Below are 19590 nucleotides of genomic sequence, written 5' to 3'. Positions count from 1 at the left end.
TATAGATTGTCTGGAGTGACTGCTCTTGAGTTTTCTCTCCATCTGAGCAATCACTTGAAAAGCTACATTTATGCCATAGTGAGGGCCTTCTTACAAGCTGCATGTGAGTGGTGCATGTTAATTTGTTCTATTTGTGTGTGTGACCCAAAGCATCTGCCAGGACATAATGAGACTCCTTCATTTAGGTAAGGCAGACCGGCAATGCATGCACTGTGACAGCTATAATCTCACTAATTAGGATGGTGGAGGATTTGGTTTGGATTTGACTTCATGTCTGTTCACACCCTGTAAGGAAATTAAAGGCCTTTAACACAGCCATGCAAAGAGCAAAGCAAGAGGGAAATTGGCCCAGCCATTTTAACCCCCCACCCTATTTAAATAAGAGAAGAATTAAAAGCACAAGTATAGAGATATTAATGACTATGTCGTAGGGAACTATAGATGATAGTGCAGTTCTGAGGAACCATAGAGTAGTTTTACAATTTCTTTTGGTGATGTGTGATGCAAGGCTTTCATCTCAAGTGCTGTAATGAAATCGTACGGTATATTTAGGCCTTCCTTTATCCATTCATCCATCGATTCATTATCCGAACCGCTGATAGTCGCGAGGGTTTGAGCGTGCTAGAACCTATCCTAATACTGTGTAAAAATCTAAGTAAATTATTAAAAACAATAACTGTAAATGAAAAAAAATAGTTGTATACTGAACTAATATACCTTATTTCGGGATTATCATGGACATATATCAATGTATAATATATCCATTTGTTTTTCTGTTGCGACATAATTAACACTGTACCAACATGCATACTTGCGCTAATAAAAACGTGGTAGGTTCCAAATTTTCTTCCACAGCTATAAAGACATTTCTTACCATGGTAAAATCAATATCACAATAAAGTGCCTTTGGTGTCCTCACCAGAATCACAGAATCATCATGAAAACGTAGCTGAATAATGGAACTCCGAGGCAGTATACTTTAAATGGACACTGGATTGAGCTGAACATTGGCACTTACATAATAGGTATGCATGAAAACATTACATCAGTACTCAAATCCCCCCCAAAAGACTCTGTAGTTATTTCAGGGCTTATTTGGGATGAGATCTACAGAAAATTGGCACATGGAGCTCGGCTTGTTATGTTTTCCATCTGAGCTGTCTATGTCACAGAAGAGAGGCAGGAATTGCAATATTGCTTGGTTTGTAAGTCCGGTTGTCTGAAACTGCGAGTGCGACCAAGATTCAGATGCACATTACTACACATGTACACTTCAATCTGTTAAAATGTTTTGGACCAAACATGAGCTAATATGAACAAAAGCCATAATCACCTCCATAAAAAGCAACAAAACCTGCCAGTCGCTTTTTCACTTCCACAGACTGGCCTGAACAAGAGCATGAATACGCACAAGAACCCTGGTGGCGACTGGTTTTAGTTTTCGGACATTTTGCTACGCTAAGGTTTTCTGGCTTAACGTAGCCACTGCGGTGGTCTTAAAAGTAACAGCATTGCTCAAGGTAGTAATTAACTTCCAGACGCTAAACAGATGAGGTTAGCATCACGTCGAGTACGTTCGCATCCATCCTTGCTGACAATCCATGAAGCCGGCAGTGTTTCGGTGGGAGTGGGCGTCATTTTTTTATTTTAATGACAAGCTCTGGAGGTTTTTTTTTTTTTTAACATTGCGCATTACGGTGCGCCACTGCTTTTCAGAGCTGCTTTGGAAGCATTCATGTTGGATAGCGAACTTCTTGACAACCCAGTTGTCGTGCCTTGGTGAAGTTTCAAAGTTGGACTTGGAAAAATTCAGCACACCAGGTTTCAGTGATCACAATATAATTGCTCTGGCATTTAAAACAAAAATACCACGAGCAGTACCTAGAGTAATTTACAAAAGACTGTACACAAATCTTTTTCAGAACCCGATTGTATCGATGATTTGGAAAATGTTCAGTGGGACACAGTGTTATAGAGCACACATGCTATCCTTGCATTGAACCCTCATTGTAAATTCATGAGATAATCATGGCCCAATTAAAAAAAAAAACTCTCTGTCAGATCTACAAGGTCTCCTTGGTTGGATAGTGATATAAGGCAAGTTATGAAATAAGGTGACCAATTGAAAATAAATACGGTGTCTGGTTAGTCTGTTGACTTGCAAATGTATTGGTCATTAAGGAACAAAGTAACAAAAGTGAACAGGCATAAGAAAAAACAATACTACCAAAAAAATTGAATGAATGTGGTAAAAATAGTAAACAAATATGGAAAACAATACATGAACCTTCAGGTCACAGCAAAAGTATGAGTATGAGCATGAGTAAAATGTCTTCATTTATTGAGGTGAATGGAATATTTGTTACCAAACCTGTTGACATTGCAAATTATTTCAGTAATTACTACCAAGACAAAGTGAAGATTATCAGAAATGAAATGCCCCACGTGAATGTTGGACTGTCAGAATTAATTATAGAAGAAAAATACATATTTGACAAGAACTGTTTGTTCAATTTTAAACCTGTGGAGAATGATGACATTCAAAGAATCCTTAATATATATATATATATATATATAACTGTGATAAACCTTGTAGAATTGATAATATGGATGGGAAACATGTAAAGATTGCAGCTATATCAGTGGTCAATCCTTCAATCTTTGTATTGGAAAATGTGTTCATCCAGGTTTGTGGAAAATCAAAAGTTGTTCCTCTGGCTAAAAATAGAAAAGAACCTTAAACTGGGCAAAACAGCAGACCAATACGCATTTTACTCGTCATGGAACAAGTTATGTTTTAGGGTGGGCGATAAACCGAAAATTTACCCTTACCAAAATTTATTACAATGACCGAAATCATTTTGCCCATGTCGGTAAATTCGGTGTTTAAAAAAAAAAAAAAGAAAAGCCTTTTCTGTCTGCGGCAATGTTCATGGCCCTTTAAGACAGCGCCTCTAGTCATGTGACTCCACCCGTCTGATCGAGAAAGAAAACAGACGTCGCTGTCGTAGCTGGCGACAACACAACCATGCTGTGCTGAAAGTTCAAAGTGAGAAGCAAGGTTCGACAAGTGACAACAGCCCATTAACGGAGGCGACACCATACGAGAGAACGTCTCAGAGGTGGACGCGATAGCCGAGCACATAGCTAAAGATAAAGCTCCTCTAGTTACAGTGGCGCGCACAGGATTTAAACGCTTGATGAAAGCCGTATTTCCCGATATGGACTACATTGGGCCGGGAGCTTAGACATGTCAAGCATTTTGCATCTACATCCGACTTGTGGTTGGGTCGCAACATGGATCCCTGATTGAGCCTGACTGTGCATTACATAGATGACAAGTGGCGACTGCGCACCAGAGTATTCGAGACGGCACATTTTCCCCGATGTTGCACACTTGTTTATTTGGCTTGCATTGACATTTTCTTTCATTTTATTTAGCATTTTTTTTATTTGCCATTATTTACATCATGAGAGCATCCTGGCGCAATCTATTTGCAGAAAAAGATTTTGCAAGAGGTACCCTTTTTCTTTGTGACATTGTTCAAGTCATGCAAAGCAAGCTATTTGGAATGTTTATACGAATGATTTTTGTACTTTGATTTTTCATTGAAAGTAATGTGTACCAGTTGGTCAATAAAAAAAACAGTCAATATGCATTTCCTGCATTTATTTTGATTTTAGTCCACGGGGGGAATTTATCGTGCATTTATCGTTATCGAGGTAAAATTGCTCAATTTCTCGCAATATTATCTCGCTGTTATATAGCATTTTTGATATTTTACATCAGGCCAGTAAGACTGCAGATGCAGATTAGACAATTGCACATGTGTCTGCCTCAAGAATGGATCAAGTAAATAACATACTACAAGAGGGGCTAATGTGTACTTATGAGTGGGTGTTGGAGAACAAACTGAAACCAAATGTGTCAATAACAAAGTCTATGATCTTGGGCTCTAAATATCTGTGAGAGAAGCCACAAAGTGAAACATCTCTCTGTTGAGCCAATCATTAGAACAAGTGATTGATATAGCTTTGGATCAAACTTTGTCACAGACAAAACATATAAATAATATTGTGACCAAAATCAGTAGAAACATCTCATTGATTAGAAGTAATTTATTTCACCAGAAAACAAATACTGCAATCAATAGCTTTATGTCATTTGGATTATTGCTAAAAAAAGATCTTGATAAACAAAATCAAGCAGCTAGGTTAGCTTTGGGGTGGTGCCCTTTTTGAACTAATGTCAATGTATTACATCATGAGTTGTCATTGATGAAAGTTAAGGACAGGTTGGCATGTAGTACTGTGTTGTCGTTGCATAAAGTCTGGACCTCACACAGACCTTTCAGTCTGTTTTCTAAACTTCTGCCCACCTGTAACAGACATGACTTTAATACACGACCAGAGTCATTTACAAATTTTCACTTGTCCTTACCAACAACTAATGCACTGAAAGATATTTTCCTATATCAAGAAATGTTTTACTGGAACATGTTATCTTCACGTATGATGTCAATAAATAGTAATGTTATCTTTAAAACAAAACAAAAAAAAAATTGAAAATTATACAGTTGTCTAGTTTTTGTTTCACTCTTTTAATTGCATCTTTACAGGAGTGGAATTGGACATAACTTGACTTGTGCTTATTGTATGACTGTTTGTACTTTGTAAATGTACCAATTGAATTACGTTTTTATTGTTTGTGAGTGAACCACAGGAAAAATAGACTCTATATTGTTATACACTATTGGGGATCCTTAAATAAACAAACAAATTTCCTCATTCTCCTTTAAGTCAGTAAAAGGAAAGGCTAATTATTTTGTGGTTTTCAAAGGTCAAATTGGGCCTATGGAGAGAAGTCCACATAAGATAAGATGCCCTTTATTAGTCCCACAATGGGGAAATTCGAGATTCGAACCCAGGCCTCCTGGGGAGACTGGGTCCTGAACGCGGCGCCTTAGACCACTCGGCCATCCTGGCAGCCAATTCAAGATTCGAACCCAGGCCTCCTGGGGAGACTGGGTCCTGAACGCGGCGCCTTAGACCACTCGGCCATCCTGGCAGCCATACATTCAGTCATTGCTGGTTCATTGTGTATGTCAGCTGTTCTCTTTCCTCTGTTGTTTTTTTTCCAAGTCAAGAGTTACTTGTATTTATTTTGTTACTTTAGTTTTGTGTTATTTTGGACTTTAGTATTTTAGGTACCCCAGGCCCTTGTTTGCCTTTGTGTTCCTTTTTATTCAGCATTTCCCTGTCTGCCTCCTGGCTATTTACGTTTTTATTAACCATACAATTAACTCACTTTTCAGTGATTAAACATTAGATATGTCAAAGTAAACGTAAAGAATCTTATGTAATTTTTTTTTGCTGCTCTTGTCCATATTGGCGATACACCATAATGAAAGCAGGAAATTAAAAGTAATTATGCAAACTTGTTCCACTTCCAGGCGGCACAGTAGATGACTGGTTAGCACGATGGCCTCGCAGTTCAGAGGTGCAGGGTTTGATTCTGGCTCTGGCCTTCTTGCGCGGAGTTTGTATGTTCTCCCCATGCCTGCGTGGGTTTCCTCAAGGTACTCTGGTTTCCTCCAACATTCCAAAAACATGCATGGAAGGTTTACTAGATGTTCTATATTGTCCCTTGTTGAGTGTGAGCACGGATGGTTGTTTGTCTATGTGTGCCCTGCGATTGGCTGGCCACCAGTTCAGGGCTTACTCCGCGTACTGCCCGAAGACCGCTGGGATAGGCTCCAGCACCTCTGCAACCTTCATGAGGAGAAGCGGAACAGATAATGGATGGATGTACCACTTCCCATGAGGTTAATACATCATGACAACAGGTCTCTAATCAAATACGGAAATAACATCGACTAATTGGTTTTAAAAACTAAGTGATGAGGAAATCTAACTTGACATACGCACACACATCTCGACAAACTGTTAGGATTATTATTTAAACATATTTCAACAATTTTCCTTCCATTTTTTATGAAAATAAAGAAAAGCAAATAAATGCAACAATATTCAACATATTCAAGTTCTTCCCGCTATGACGCTTGCTGACCAACTGATGGTACTGCTACTTTAAAGTGACTGATTATACGCAACATATTGATTGTGAGTGCAAAGTTCACGCTGCAACAAAACACTGGCAAACGAGTCTGCTTACGAGCATTACTTCTGGGTTGGTGAACAGAACAAGTGAGCATTCAAGAGAAAGAGAATTTACTAAACGCTCAGAAGAGCTTAAGGGTGATGGGAAGGAAGAGCACAGGAGGAAAAGGAGAGCATCAAAACCCTTTTTCTTTTCCTGTGGCCTGCCTTCAGATAAAATCAAAGATGATGTACTCCTATATAATCTATTTGATGCAGGATACAACTTTTGCTTTTACATGACCAGGTCATTGAGGAATAAGTGTTGCTTTCTAGATTATTTTCTACTTTTCGCTTTCTGCAGACACATCAAATAGTGTGGAATGCTGAAATGTTTTTGGTCCACCGGGAGGTGGGGGACAGTAATGGCCCATTATTTTGGCACAATGGCGTTGTTTCAAAAATTCTCTATGAGCTCCACAAGGGGATAGTTTGAGGCCAGTAAATGTGCTCAGTAAGATGTTAACAATCATATTCGGTAATTTGTCCAAACTACACATAGGCATTATCCAAATGTCTTTTTGGGCCATATCTACTTCACCACTGTGGCGGCAGTCTATTACATAATCTGACCTTTCTCACTCAATACCCAAGGAGACAGTTTAGGTTCTCCAATATTTCACGTTTGTAATAGAATATACACACTATAAAATAGCATAGCAATACAATATTTCCGGCTCCAGGACTCCACCAACAAATGTCAATTTTTATTTACTCTTGTGCTTTTATTACAGGGGGGATATAATTATTTAATCCCCTGCTGAATTTGTAAATTTGCTCACACACACAAAATTAACAGTTTCCAATTTTAACATTGTTTATTAATTATAGTAATGTACATATCAGTTATGCAGAAAAAAAACAAATGTGTGAAAAATGCCAAATGTGCTTTGGTTGAGTGAAATTTGTATTTGATGAACAACTGGGCTACAATTATGGTTCGCTGAGTTTGAAGGAGTGTGTAAACTGTACACAATTACCAATGCTCCTCAACTCAATTTACCATAGGTTTTAAGCAAAGCTGTTGTTGGAATCATTTTCAAGAATTTCCTTCAATTCGCCAGTGAGCATCTAAAAGGCTCAGGGAAGAAGGCTTGGGGAAAATTGTTGTGGTCAGATTTAACCAAAGTTGAAATATTATTAGATTAAAGAAAAAAGAAAAATCAGAGTATCACGCAAATAACACACGTCAAACAGTCAAGCATGGATTCAGTGAGCAGGAAGGCGTTGAATAAATGTGATCTCCTTAAGGCCACTGAACACCAAGCGACACACCCGAATGCAACTGAACTAAATTGTGAACGAGTAAGTTGGCGACTCCTTGCTGCACATCTACTGAAATTTCCCTTACAATTTCAGTAGCACGACCAGGGCCGCACACTCTGTTGTTCTACTATAGTTTGAAGCACACACATAAAGTTACACTCACCAAAGGACATGCCGCTGCAGATGACACACATACCACACTATACAGGAAGTCCAACCATGGATGTATCTTCAATGAGGCTCTTTCGCGTGCTACAGAGGTGTCAAGAATTTTTTGTGTTTTATTATATGAATTATTTAAGAGTGGGAAAGTGGGACCATATTGACACAGATTGTATTGAGACTTAATTAATGTTAAAAACGACCAGTGAGCTAAAATTTAAAAAAAGAAATGTAACAAACTAGGGCTGATTTTATTTGAGTAGGTGGTTTGAATTTTTTGGAACATATCAACATCATGTAACTTCTTATCGTCACAGGTTTTGAACAGGCATGAGACTGGTTTGGCCCAGTCTGATGTTGCTCACCGTGGTCCAAGGAATGCTCAGGGAGTTTGTGTGAATGCTCAAATGCATGGAGAATTAGAGGCAACATTGCCTATGACCAAGTAACATGTTTCGAACAAGCTAAATGTGAATAACTGGGTTAAGTTTGCTTTTAGTGCTTAAAAGAGTAACCTGCTGTGGGCTGAAGTTCAAGTTCAAGTACAAGGTTAGGTTAAATTCAAGACAATTAAGAGATTTTGAAGATTTTAAAGGGTACACTAAAGTATTAAAAGGGCAAGTCTTTATATTGATGGACACTTAGTCTTTTCTCCCCACTTTGTAACACCTAAATAATATATTATATTATATTGTATTGTTTTGTATTGCATTGTATTATATTGTATTCTCTTGCATTGTATTGTATTGGATTTTATTGTTTTATATTGTATGTACCACGTCTCCTAACAAGGGTCACGGGGGGTCCTGGAGCCTATCCAAGCTGCTTGGGCAGTCGGCGGGGTACTCCCTGAACTGGTTGCCAGACAATTGCAGGGCACACTTAGACATGCTCACACTCATACATAGTAACAATGTGACCGAGTGTCCAATCATCCTGCCATGCATGTTTTTGGAATGTGGGAGGAAACCAGAGTACCCAGAGGAAACCCACGACCTGCACTGTGAGGCCATCGTGCTAACCAGTCGTCCACTGTGCCGCCTCATATTATATTATTTTATATTATATTATATCATAATTAGATACAATTTGTATTCTGCACATTTCTATTGGTAATGGAAAACCAGCTTCTGAGAAAGGATAATAACAAAATAAAAAATTCAGCCAGTAAATCAACCTAAAACCAAGATGGAATCTTCAAGCTTCAATCCAAGTGTACAGCCAATGATTATGCCAAAAAACACCAGGAGAGGGCAACCTACAAGCAATGTCGTACAGGAAGCCGGAGCTACTCCGTAGGCTCAAAGGGATCATTCAGCCGGGATGGTCCATTTTTTTAATCAGGAAAATTGTATTTGTTTGCATTTTCAGTTTTATCTGTTTGTTTGTTTTACCAATCATTGGCTGTCCCAGGGAATTTCGGCTGTGCTGCCGTCTGCGTGTGTTCCGATGAGGCATGGATACCCAGCTTCTGAGAGAGGTTCTCAGAGCTTGCCAAACCCCTTCTACTCACCCAAGGATAGCATTGTTAAATGCCTGGTCGTTGATGAACAGAACGATTAGGGAGATATTTTTTTTCAATGACCAGGATTTCCTCTGCTTGATGGAAACTTGGACTGGTGCCAGTGAGTGCAGTGCGATGCTCGTGCTATTACCTCCTTCATGTTCTTGCTTGAAATTCAGGTCGTGGTGGAGGAGCTATTTTCTAATATTCGCCACATTGATCACCAGCTTTGAAGGCATTTTCTTTAAAGGTGGTGCTGCTATTCCTGTGCTCTGCGCTGTCATTTGGTGGAAAAAAGATGGGCCGCAGGTCAAATCCTAAAAGACTGCTGGCGTTGTTATCCAAGTAAAGTGAATGAGTCCAAAAAGGAGCACTTGTAAAGTCTTATTCAGGCAAATCGATATAAGTCACGTACTCCAATTAAAACTTTTGATTCTGCACTTGAGCCTTGTAAGCCGATTTGCACCAACTTGTCTCGTAAAATGTGCAATATATTTTTGCAGTCTTTCACTGACAATAATGTGACAGCCAGGGCTCTCATTTTGAACGCGGCATTAGACCCCTCTGTCCATGTGGCTTGTTCCGTAGTGTTGGACTCTTTTTAGGTGGTTTCCGTGTCATTTTTGGAGGATCTGGTTTGCCAAATTAAGCCAGACGGCTCTCCCCTTATGATTCAGTTCCTTCACTTCTTTAAGGAGGTTCTCCCAAGTGTTGGTGAATCAGTTCTGGCCAACAGAAGTCTGTCTTATGGTATAGTCCGCAAACACTTTAAACATGCTGTGGTGTAACGCCAGCTTAAGAAACCTGGCCTTGATCAAGGTGTGCTGTCAAAATTTATGAACATTTCCAGGCTGTTTTTTATTTCTAAAATTCTGGAAAATGTGATGCACATGCAGTTAAAATCCTTCTTGAATGAATATAATGCCATGGAGGTTTTACAGTCAGGTTTCAAGATTATCACATAGCACAGCTCTGTTACAAGTTTTTAATGATAACCTCCTGGCAAATGACACTGGAGACTATGTGTATTTTGTTTTGTTCGAGCTAACTGCAGGGGTTAGATACAGTCGACCACAGTATTCTTCTGGCTTGTTTACAGTACCCTATGGCATTAGTGGTCGAGCCCTGAAGTGGTTTAGATGCTATTTGGCTGGCAGGACTAATGACCTCTGGAATGAGATTCAATTAAATGTTAGGCAAGCCCCTTCCCTGTCCATTATTAAAAATCATTTGAAGACACGTTTTTATTCTTTGTCTTTCGACCCAACTTGAGACTGTTCACTGTTCTCCTTTTTTTCTGGTGTCTTCTGTATAAATGTCATTAATTTGTATTCTAATTTACTGCTTTTACTGTCTATGTCATTGAATCATTTCTATTTTATGTTATACTCTATGTGAAGCCCTTTGCTACTGCTGTAGCTGTTGTGACATGCGCAATACAAAGTTGTATTTTATTTAACGACTATTTATTCTAATACTTTTCCAAAAGAATCTGTTTTGGCTTGCTATGATTATGTAAAAAAATAAATAAAAATAAATAATCCTTTATCCATTCTAATTACTATTATGTGGAAAATGTTTAGTCACATTGCATTAACCCAACCGAAAAATCACATTTGACCCAACAGCAGAGTCACATTTAATCCAGTTTGTGTGGCTAGTTAATAAGAACCACTGGCTGGGTCGGTCCATGCATGGCCTTAGTCAAATGTTTAACCCAGCAGTTTCATGGGTGTTTGAACAATATCTGTAAGATGGCCATTCTGTCCTAGGGTGGTCTGTCTTCGTGTGTAACTCGCCAATACACTACTTCAGACTGTATGTATGATTTGGAATGTATGGGGCACAGCAAAAAGGTGGATAGTCCTTTTATTTTGTTAACTAACTGTTAACATTTAGTAAATACCTAGTCCCTTTGCATATAAAGCATGTCCCTATTTGGGACATGTCTAAACCATAAAAATTCGTTCATTCGTGCGTGTTCCAGCACAACGCAATAAAAATTGAAAATAGTGTTCCATTATTACGGAATACTATTGAGAAATTTTGCAATAAAGATTGTATTATATTGCAATGTATTGCATTATAATGCAATCTTAAATATTCTCGTAATGTAGTAGTAGTGGTTATGTTGGCAGCTAAATGCTTTCTTGGTTGACACTTAAACAGTTGTAAACAATTCAATCCACTCACAAAATACTCCCAGCCAGTAAGTGGATGTGAATAGGAAATTAGCCAACTAATGAGCCTTAAATAATGTTTATGAATTATGAAACCTCTCCAGCTTCTCTCCCACAGCAGAGGAGGATTATTTCTATGAATAAGTACAATGACGGAAGGGTGCCTAGATCGCGGACGGAAGACAGATAAACAAAATGGGGTAAAACGCCCATCTGTTATGTTCATCACTTTCATAACCTTTATATAAAGATGTCAAACAGCATTTCCGTAATGTGCAGTAATCCATTTTTACTGAACAGGTGCCGTAGTACAAATCAATATCATGCCGTAAAGGCAACACACTGCGACAACTTAACGTAACAAAAAGTAGTCCGCTTACTCTACAATGGATTGTATGATTCTTTAGAGCAAACACATAACATGAATATTAGTTGGGAAGAAATGATAAAGAATGCAAACTATGGAGATTATTTAAAAAAAAGTCACAATAGCGGAGGCCTTCTTTTGGAAAGATATGTATTCGGGTCATTAAAGTTAAGCCCATCGTTATGGATGGATGGGTTATGGATGAATCCCAGCTGGGAAAATCAAACAAAATAGTAAGGCAGTTAATCATGACTCTCCCTATGACAGCCCATCTATTGTGACTTGTTGATTTAAAAAAAATCTACACAATGCTGGCAGGATGGTGATGCTTGTAATTTCATTTTTGTCAATGCCAGAGGAAGACGAGGGGGAAACATTAATATACACAGATATGTTTGCTTATGCAATTCTATTAGCGTGTGTGTGTGTGTGTGGGGGGGTGTGCGTGTGCGGGGGTGCGTGTGTGTGTGCGTGTCTGTGCGCGTGTGTCCGCTCGTACCTGAGCAGTGGGGCAGTGGGCCAGTCCAATGGCCATTAAGCTGACAAGTGAGTGATGAGTCTCCAATGAGCTGGCGTTCTCCTGAGCAGGAATATTGCACCGTAGAGCCAAAGGTGAACTTTTCTCCAATCATCACTCCATGTGGAGGACTACCCGGGTGTCCGCAGTCCACCTCTGAAAGTGATCAGTCAAAAATAAAAACATCAATATATACGTACATTTTAGTATAATTGATACGCTAACAAAAATTTAGGTAGATTGTGTTTGTGTTGGTTGATTACCACAGTCAAATTAATAATCAAATCATTTCCCCCCCAAAATCCCATTTGATCACCATCAACCAATAATACCTTAAGTTGCAATAACTCTTGTGTCTCTTGCATTTTTGAGTGTCTAGGAGCAATATTACAATCTCATTTGTTGTTCAAACTAAAGAGGCTGGTTTTCAGAGAAGAGTGTTATACTTTGAACAAGCATCCTTATCTATTGATTCAATACCAGATGAGCTACTGTATTCAGAAAATACTCCCAGAATAGAGAAGAAATGAACACAGTAAAATTGGATTGGAGAGTACAAGAAGGAAAAGAAAGAAATCCAAGAGCAAGAATAATGAAAGAAAAAAAAAGAAAAAAGGAATGAAAGAAGAAAAACATAAATAAATAAATTTAAAAAAATAACACCAAAAGTCAAAGAAAAATAAAACAATAAGAGGCAGAGAGAAAAATGAAAAAAATAAAGAAGGAAAACATGCATATTGATAAAATAACCACAGTACCGATACATTCTGGCAGAGGTTTGTCCCAGTGGCCAACTGGTTGGCAGGTGAGCACGGAGGAGCCAAACAGATAATATCCGGGGTTGCAATCGTAGAACACCACACTGCCGAATGTAAAGTTGCCGTGCTCAATCTTGCTTTCACGGATAGAATTGGCAGGGATGCCAGGGTCTGTGCAATTCACCACTGAATGGAACATCAAAAGAAAACATGTAGTTTGCTTTTTGTCAATGATTTGTGGTATTCAACCTGCATTTATCAATTACAAATTTAGCAATTAAAAAAAGATTGTCATTTGAGGTTCTTACATGGCCAAGACGCAACAGAAAAAAGAGTAATACTAAGCAACACACATTACAAGTAAAATGATATACGCGCAAAACTATTACTACAGGGGTGTCCAACTCATTTTTGGCACAGACCACATCGTAGTCATGGTGTTCCTCGGAGGGCCGTTAGGACTGTGAGCCAATAGAAATGAATGAGCGCCTTATATTATCACATACCTGGTACTCAAAAAAAATCATAGATAACTAATTTTGAAATCAGAAGCAAGTAAAAAATGGTTCATTGAAATATTTTTACATTTACAGTGAACCCTCGCTACTTCGCGGTTCACCTTTCGCGGGTTCAGTGCTTCGCGGGTCAAAAAAATATTCGGGGGCATTGTAGTTTCGCCGAGCGGTTAGACGGCCGGCGTGCGCCGAAGAAGAGCGTGGGCGAAGAGGAGAGTGGACGAAGAAGAGCATGTTCCCCCGGGCACGATTTGGGGCGACGTTTCGCGCGGTTCGGACCGTACCAGAGCTCCGGCCAGCGTGCGTGGCAGTTAAGCCGAAGAGGAACAACTTCCGCCCGGGCACTAGCGGGGCGACATTTCGCTCCGTTCGGGACCGTACGAGAGCTCCGGAGGAGACCGGCCGGCGTGCGTGGTAGTTAAGCCGAAGAGGAACACCTTCCGCCCGGGCATGAGCGGAGCGCGAGGCTGTCAGTTATGAATGAATAAATGAAGAATGCCACCTTTCATTTCACAGGGCACGGACGGCGTACCAGCAGGTAAAAGTCGAAGTAATTAAATAAATACAAAAAGAAGTAATTGAATAAATACAAAAATAATGGCTGGGGAATAAAAAAATAATAAGTTTTAATAATAATTTTTTTGTTTTGTTGTTATAACATGAATTTCACTCTCTCTCTCTCTACCCATATATATATATATATATATATATATATTTATTTTTTTTAAGCATTTTTGAAGGTGCGCCGCTACTTCGCACTTTTTTTTTTTTTAAGCATTTTTGAAGGTGCGCCGCTACTTCGCGGATTTTCAGTTTTCGCGGGTGGTCTCGGTCCCCATTAACCGCGATAACCGAGGGTTCACTGTATTTTAAAGGGGAACAAGAACCAAAAAATACTTGAAATATCTCATATCTCACTGTTGTTAAAAGTGAAGAAAATTTGCAACAATCATGAAGTTGATGGCTCCTCCATGAGCCATCACCTTACCATGGTGGAGTGGATTCAACATGGCCCGACATAGAAAGATGCAAAACTCAAGAAACCTTTGTCATATGATCTATAGCAGAGGTATTCAATTAAAAGTCACAGAGGTCCACGACTAAAATGTTTTCCACTTAAAAGGTCCGAACCAAAGTCCAACTTCCCTTAATGTCGAGCCTATGTTCACATTTTTATATAGTTTCAATATTTAGTCATTTACAACAGAGCGCACTTATATACTAAATATTTAGCAATGTTCCCATTAAAAAACAGTAAAATATCTCCTGCAGAAATATATCAAGTGCTAAGCATTGAGTTAACACCTTTTACCTTTTTTTTCTTAAATCAAAGAGTTACCAGCCTAAAAAAAACGGAAAGCCTAATTATCCAAGGAAAACAGGTCAACATGTTCAGTACACAATCAATAAAAATGGCTGTCCTCGTGAAAAACTAATTCAAAATGAGCTTTGACACCACCTTTTCTTTTGAATATTTTTTTAACTTCTCTTAATGAGATAAATGAGTTGTGACTGCCCTGCCAGTGACTTATATCCGGGTTGGAACGGAGTCAGGGCCATTGGGATTTGGTAGATTATTTCACACATCTGTGCTTTGTGTTTTCCTTTAAATGATGTTTGTGCAACCGCATTTAAGCACTCCTTCACAACTTCCCCATCACTGAATGTTTTTTTTATGTTTCCCCAAAATCTATGATACTTTTAGTGAACATTCGTTTGCATGCCGCTGAGCTGTAAACGAAAATGTAAAAATCTGTTATACTGCACTCGAAGTTCGATGTTTTTGCGTGCGCTCACCTCAAACTTCAGTGAATAACTTTACACAAAAGGGCGGTGCTTTGTTTCGTAGTGGCGCTTCGCAATGTTGCAACGGTTTCGGAGCATATGATGCATACTGGTTTTGACTGCTGCAGCAAGAACGCAACTAAATTTCTCCGTCCATTCATTTAAAACAACACGCTTGCTAACTTTTTAGCACGGCATACTGTCAGCAGCACTCTCTTCCGGTCTGCTGCGCAATTGGCAGTGGATCGTAAACAAAAGATTTAATTGGCTTAAATCAGTGACGCCTTTTCCGCATTAACTAGAACTGCAGCGTCAACGTTTGCGAATGCGCCCTGAAAAAAATTCATCATAGATTGGTCATGGGTCCGGTCCGAACCATCTGTCGGTCCGGATCCGGACGGCAGTCCACCATTTGGGGATGCCTGATCTATAATCACCCCATTTTTGATGCCTCATTTGAATTAACACCACATGCAACCGTGTTCACAAGCAAAGCAAACTTAAAATAGAACTGAAATGACCTGACAAATATTTTCTTTTCTATAAATGGTAAAGACTGGGTCTCAACTATATTAAGCACAGGCAGTAATGGGAACATCAGACACTTTTTCCTGAAAACAAAAGGAGTGAAAGCATCAATTGCCACAAATTCGCAAGCATTCATTTTCAGAGAAGCTAAATCTTCAAAACATCACTGCTGAAAGACGATGAGGGTGAAATTAAGTTCAGAGTAATATAAAATTGCATCAATAATGCAAATGCTCAGCAGAGCTGGCTGAGGGTAAGTAATCGTAACTAATTATAAGCATATATAGACAAATGAAGGCTTAATGACAAATGAATGACTAATATTTTGTTTACTACGTTACAAGCAAGTTTGCCAATATAAAGTCATTCACACTCAACTTTTTTTTCTGACAACCTAACTCACAAAGGTTTGTAGTTTTGAATTACAAGAAGATTCAAACATTGATGTATCCATTATTTTCAGTAAGGCCTATGGGCATTAGACAGGCCATAGATCAAACAAAATGGAACTCAACACGACTATCGCTTTATACAAATATAGCTATGATCATGAAATGATATACAAACTCCAATTCAATTTGAGTTGGAACGTGTAAAATGAAAATAAAAACTGTACAATTAATTCCAAATCCTTTTCAAACTATATTCAATTAAATTTCAACTGCAACGCTTTCCAAAAAAAGCTGGGCCCAGGGTTACTAGTAGTGGAATTCTTTCCCATTCTTTGTTGATGTACAACTTCATTTGCTCCGCAGTACGAGGTCTCCGTTGTCATATTTTGCGCTTCATAATTTGCCACACATTTTCAAAGGGAGACAAGTCTGGCCTGCTGGCAGACCAGTCAAGTACTCCCACTGTTTTACTACAAAGCCAAGCTGTCTTTAAAATGTGCAGAATGTGGATTGGTATTGTCTTGTGGAATAACAAGGGATAGATCTGAAAAAGATATAGCTTGAATCTGTTGTTCCAAAACCTGTTTGTACCTATTAGCATTAAGTGCCTTCACAAATACGCAAGTTAGGTCACAGATGCTGTCTTTTCATTTTTTTTGCTAATAACAATCCAGATGATCCTTTTACACTTTGGCCCCAGCGAATACAATGTCTCTGATTTCCAAAACCAATGTGAAATGTGGACTTGTCAAACCACAACACACTTTTCCATTTTACATCAGTCCTTCACAGATTAGCTCAGGCCCATGGAAGCATGGGCGCTGTTGATATGTGTCTATCACTTTACATGGTAAAACTTGCCTTTGTATAACTATGTCAGTTGCCAATTGTTTTCTGAAGTGTTCCTGAGACCACATGGCATGATGTAAGATAAGCTGAAGATCATAATAACCTCAAGTAACCTTATATAATCAGTTTGTGTATTTCAAATCATGTTTTTATACACTAATTGTATTAATTATTACACACGCACACACGCCTATATTTTTGCTCTAGAGTTAAGTTTCTGTTGTCTAATCTAACTTTCGTTATGAGTTAAGTTTCTGTTATCTTACTTTCGTTGTCTGTTAAGCCATGATGAGTTAGTTTCTGTTTCATTATGAGTTGCTAATAAAAGCAGAGGCGGTGGGGCGGGAAGGCAGAGAGTCCACGGAGCCGAGCTGCGAGCAGGTCAACTGCCGCGGCTGGTAAAAAGAACAACCTTGCCTGATTCTTTCTGGCCTCAGCCACCTTTAGTAACAGCTCTCCCACAAGGCGTCAGGGCATTTAAACCTGACACAATATCTTTTAGACAGTAATTCTGTTGTTTAATGCCGCCTGAGGGATTGAAGGTCAAGGGCATTCAATGTTGGTTTTTGGCCTTGGTCTGTACATGCAGAGATTTTTCCAGATTTACTGAATATTTTGATGACATTATGGACCATTGATAATAAACTCTCAAAATCCCTTGCAAATTTTATAAACATTCTTAAACCATTGGACTATTTGCCCATGTACTTCAAGTTGTACACCAAGTGGAGAGCCTCACTCCATCCTTGCATGTGAAAACAACTGAACCTTTGCGGAATGTTCCTTTTATCATGGCACTGACCTGTTTCCAATTAAAATCTGCATCGATGCAATGTTCCAAACAGACAGGTGTTTTTTTTTTTTAGCATTCATCAATTTATCCAGTCATTTGTAGGCCCTACCCCAGCTTGTTTGGAATGTGTTGCAGGCATCAAATTCAAAATGAGAGCATATTTGAAAAACAAACTCAACAAAAACAACATAACTCAGTTTGAATGAAAAATTGAAAAATGCAATATTTTCTCTATTTTCTCGTTGTGTTGTGTTCAATTAAATATAGGTTATATATATAAATATATATAAATATATATATATATATATATAAATGCCTACCTCCCGCAGTTGCACTTTTACTCATATATTGTCGCAAAATTAAACGAGGTAAGCATTAAGTGTAAATGCTAAAGGTGTCACCTCTACATGTTGCAGGCTGCTGGCTCCATTGGCGGTTAGCCTGGCACTGGGATAAAGAAGGCCCCTCCAGTGTATAGCCTTTATTACAGGAAAAACGCACCATGTCGTTGTAGTTATAGCCATCGCCGATAGTGCGCCCATAAATGGGGCTGCCGGGGTGGCCGCACGTAACAGCTGGTATTGACAAATATCATCCAGGGACAGGAGAGGAAGTTGGAAGAAGAGGGGGAAAAGGAAGAGGCCAAAATGAGAGGAGGGAGCGCAACATATCAAGAGGTACCCGGTTTTTATGCAGTGACACTTATCTCATAACACAATACCATTACCATAAACGTACCTTCACAGCACAGCAGGGGAATTAATGATTATTATTAGACGTGTTTGTGTGAAGAACTAAAGTGTCTTTCAGTTAGTCAATAGGTGAGAATCTGATAATAGGGATAACAATCCCATACTCATACTCTTGCTTTAAAAAATCTTGGACGTATATTTCCCATATTTGTATCAGCAATAATATCAGCTGACTTGATTTGCTTTAACCTCTAATCTCGTACACTGAGTATAATGACAATAAAGGGCATTCTGAATTGCAACTTTGCACAGCTGCTTCTTGTCTGTAATACATAGGTTATTTTAATGGCATAGGTCAATTCTTCAAATAAAAGCATTTAGCACAGTCATTGTTTATTTTTCACTTAACACGAGCAAATGCATAACAAAACAATACACACAAGGCCCCATGTAATTAATTAGCCACAAAGACAAAGTACTTACGGATACACACTGGGAGTTGTCCAGACCAGTTGTGGTCTTGCTGGCAGATGCGGACTGAAGAGCCAATAAGCCTAAATCCAGAGTTGCACTGGTAAACCACAGTGTCTCTGTAACCAACGTTCTCCCCGATCACCTGTCCATTCACTGTCTGCTCAGGAAAGCCACAATGACCAGCTGGAGGAAGAAGACGACAATAAAATAAAAATCTATATATTGTATCTCAGACAGGATCATCACAAAGATGGCAGATATAATTAAACTCATTGGTTCTTTTATCTACCATAAATATGACAGTAATAAATGCCTGCAGTTATACAAAATGCTACTGCTAGACTCCTGACGAGAACAAAAATGTTTGATAGTATTACCGCAATGCTGGCCAACTTGCACTGGCACACAATCAACCTGAGATAGGATTTTTGGTTTTCTTACTTGGTCATTACATACAACCCAGCCTAGCAACTTCTAGTGGCAACATCCGTTCTGTCCTGAAACCTCCATTCGCAACACAGTGTTTTGAGCAAATCTTTTGAACTATTATTTTTGATGAACCGATTCTAATCATTCAGTTCACTGAAGAGAATTGTCATGCACATCACTAGTGGGTGTCTGGGTGAGATGGAGGTGGTGAGTTGGTACT

General features: G+C 38.9%; 1 protein-coding gene across 7 annotated transcripts in view; it reads right to left on the bottom strand.

Moving 5' to 3' along the window:
• LOC148329655 (CUB and sushi domain-containing protein 3-like) overlaps window positions 1–19590 on the bottom strand; it is a 493599-nt gene that overhangs the window by 171679 nt on the left and 302330 nt on the right. For 6 of the 7 annotated variants that reach the window (XR_015845569.1, XM_088306210.1, XM_088306211.1 and 3 more), the window contains 4 exons: window positions 18951–19124; window positions 18177–18350; window positions 12914–13099; window positions 12138–12311 (listed from right to left, as the gene is read on the bottom strand). Coding sequence is in view for 6 of the 7 variants with exons in the window: in XM_088306210.1 (XP_088162336.1) it covers window positions 12138–12311; window positions 12914–13099; window positions 18177–18350; window positions 18951–19124 (708 nt within the window). In the remaining variant the exon portion in view is untranslated. The remainder of the gene's footprint in view (window positions 1–12137; window positions 12312–12913; window positions 13100–18176; window positions 18351–18950; window positions 19125–19590) is intronic. The other variant, XM_088306213.1, reaches the window with a different exon arrangement.

This window comes from Idiotropiscis lumnitzeri, chromosome 10 (assembly GCF_059441095.1).
Source record: "Idiotropiscis lumnitzeri isolate Australia: NSW breed Sydney's pygmy pipehorse chromosome 10, RoL_Ilum_1.0, whole genome shotgun sequence".
Classification (NCBI taxonomy): Eukaryota; Metazoa; Chordata; class Actinopteri; order Syngnathiformes; family Syngnathidae; genus Idiotropiscis; species Idiotropiscis lumnitzeri.
Note: the sequence above shows the minus strand (reverse complement) of the source record. Positions and strands in the feature narration are given on the sequence as shown.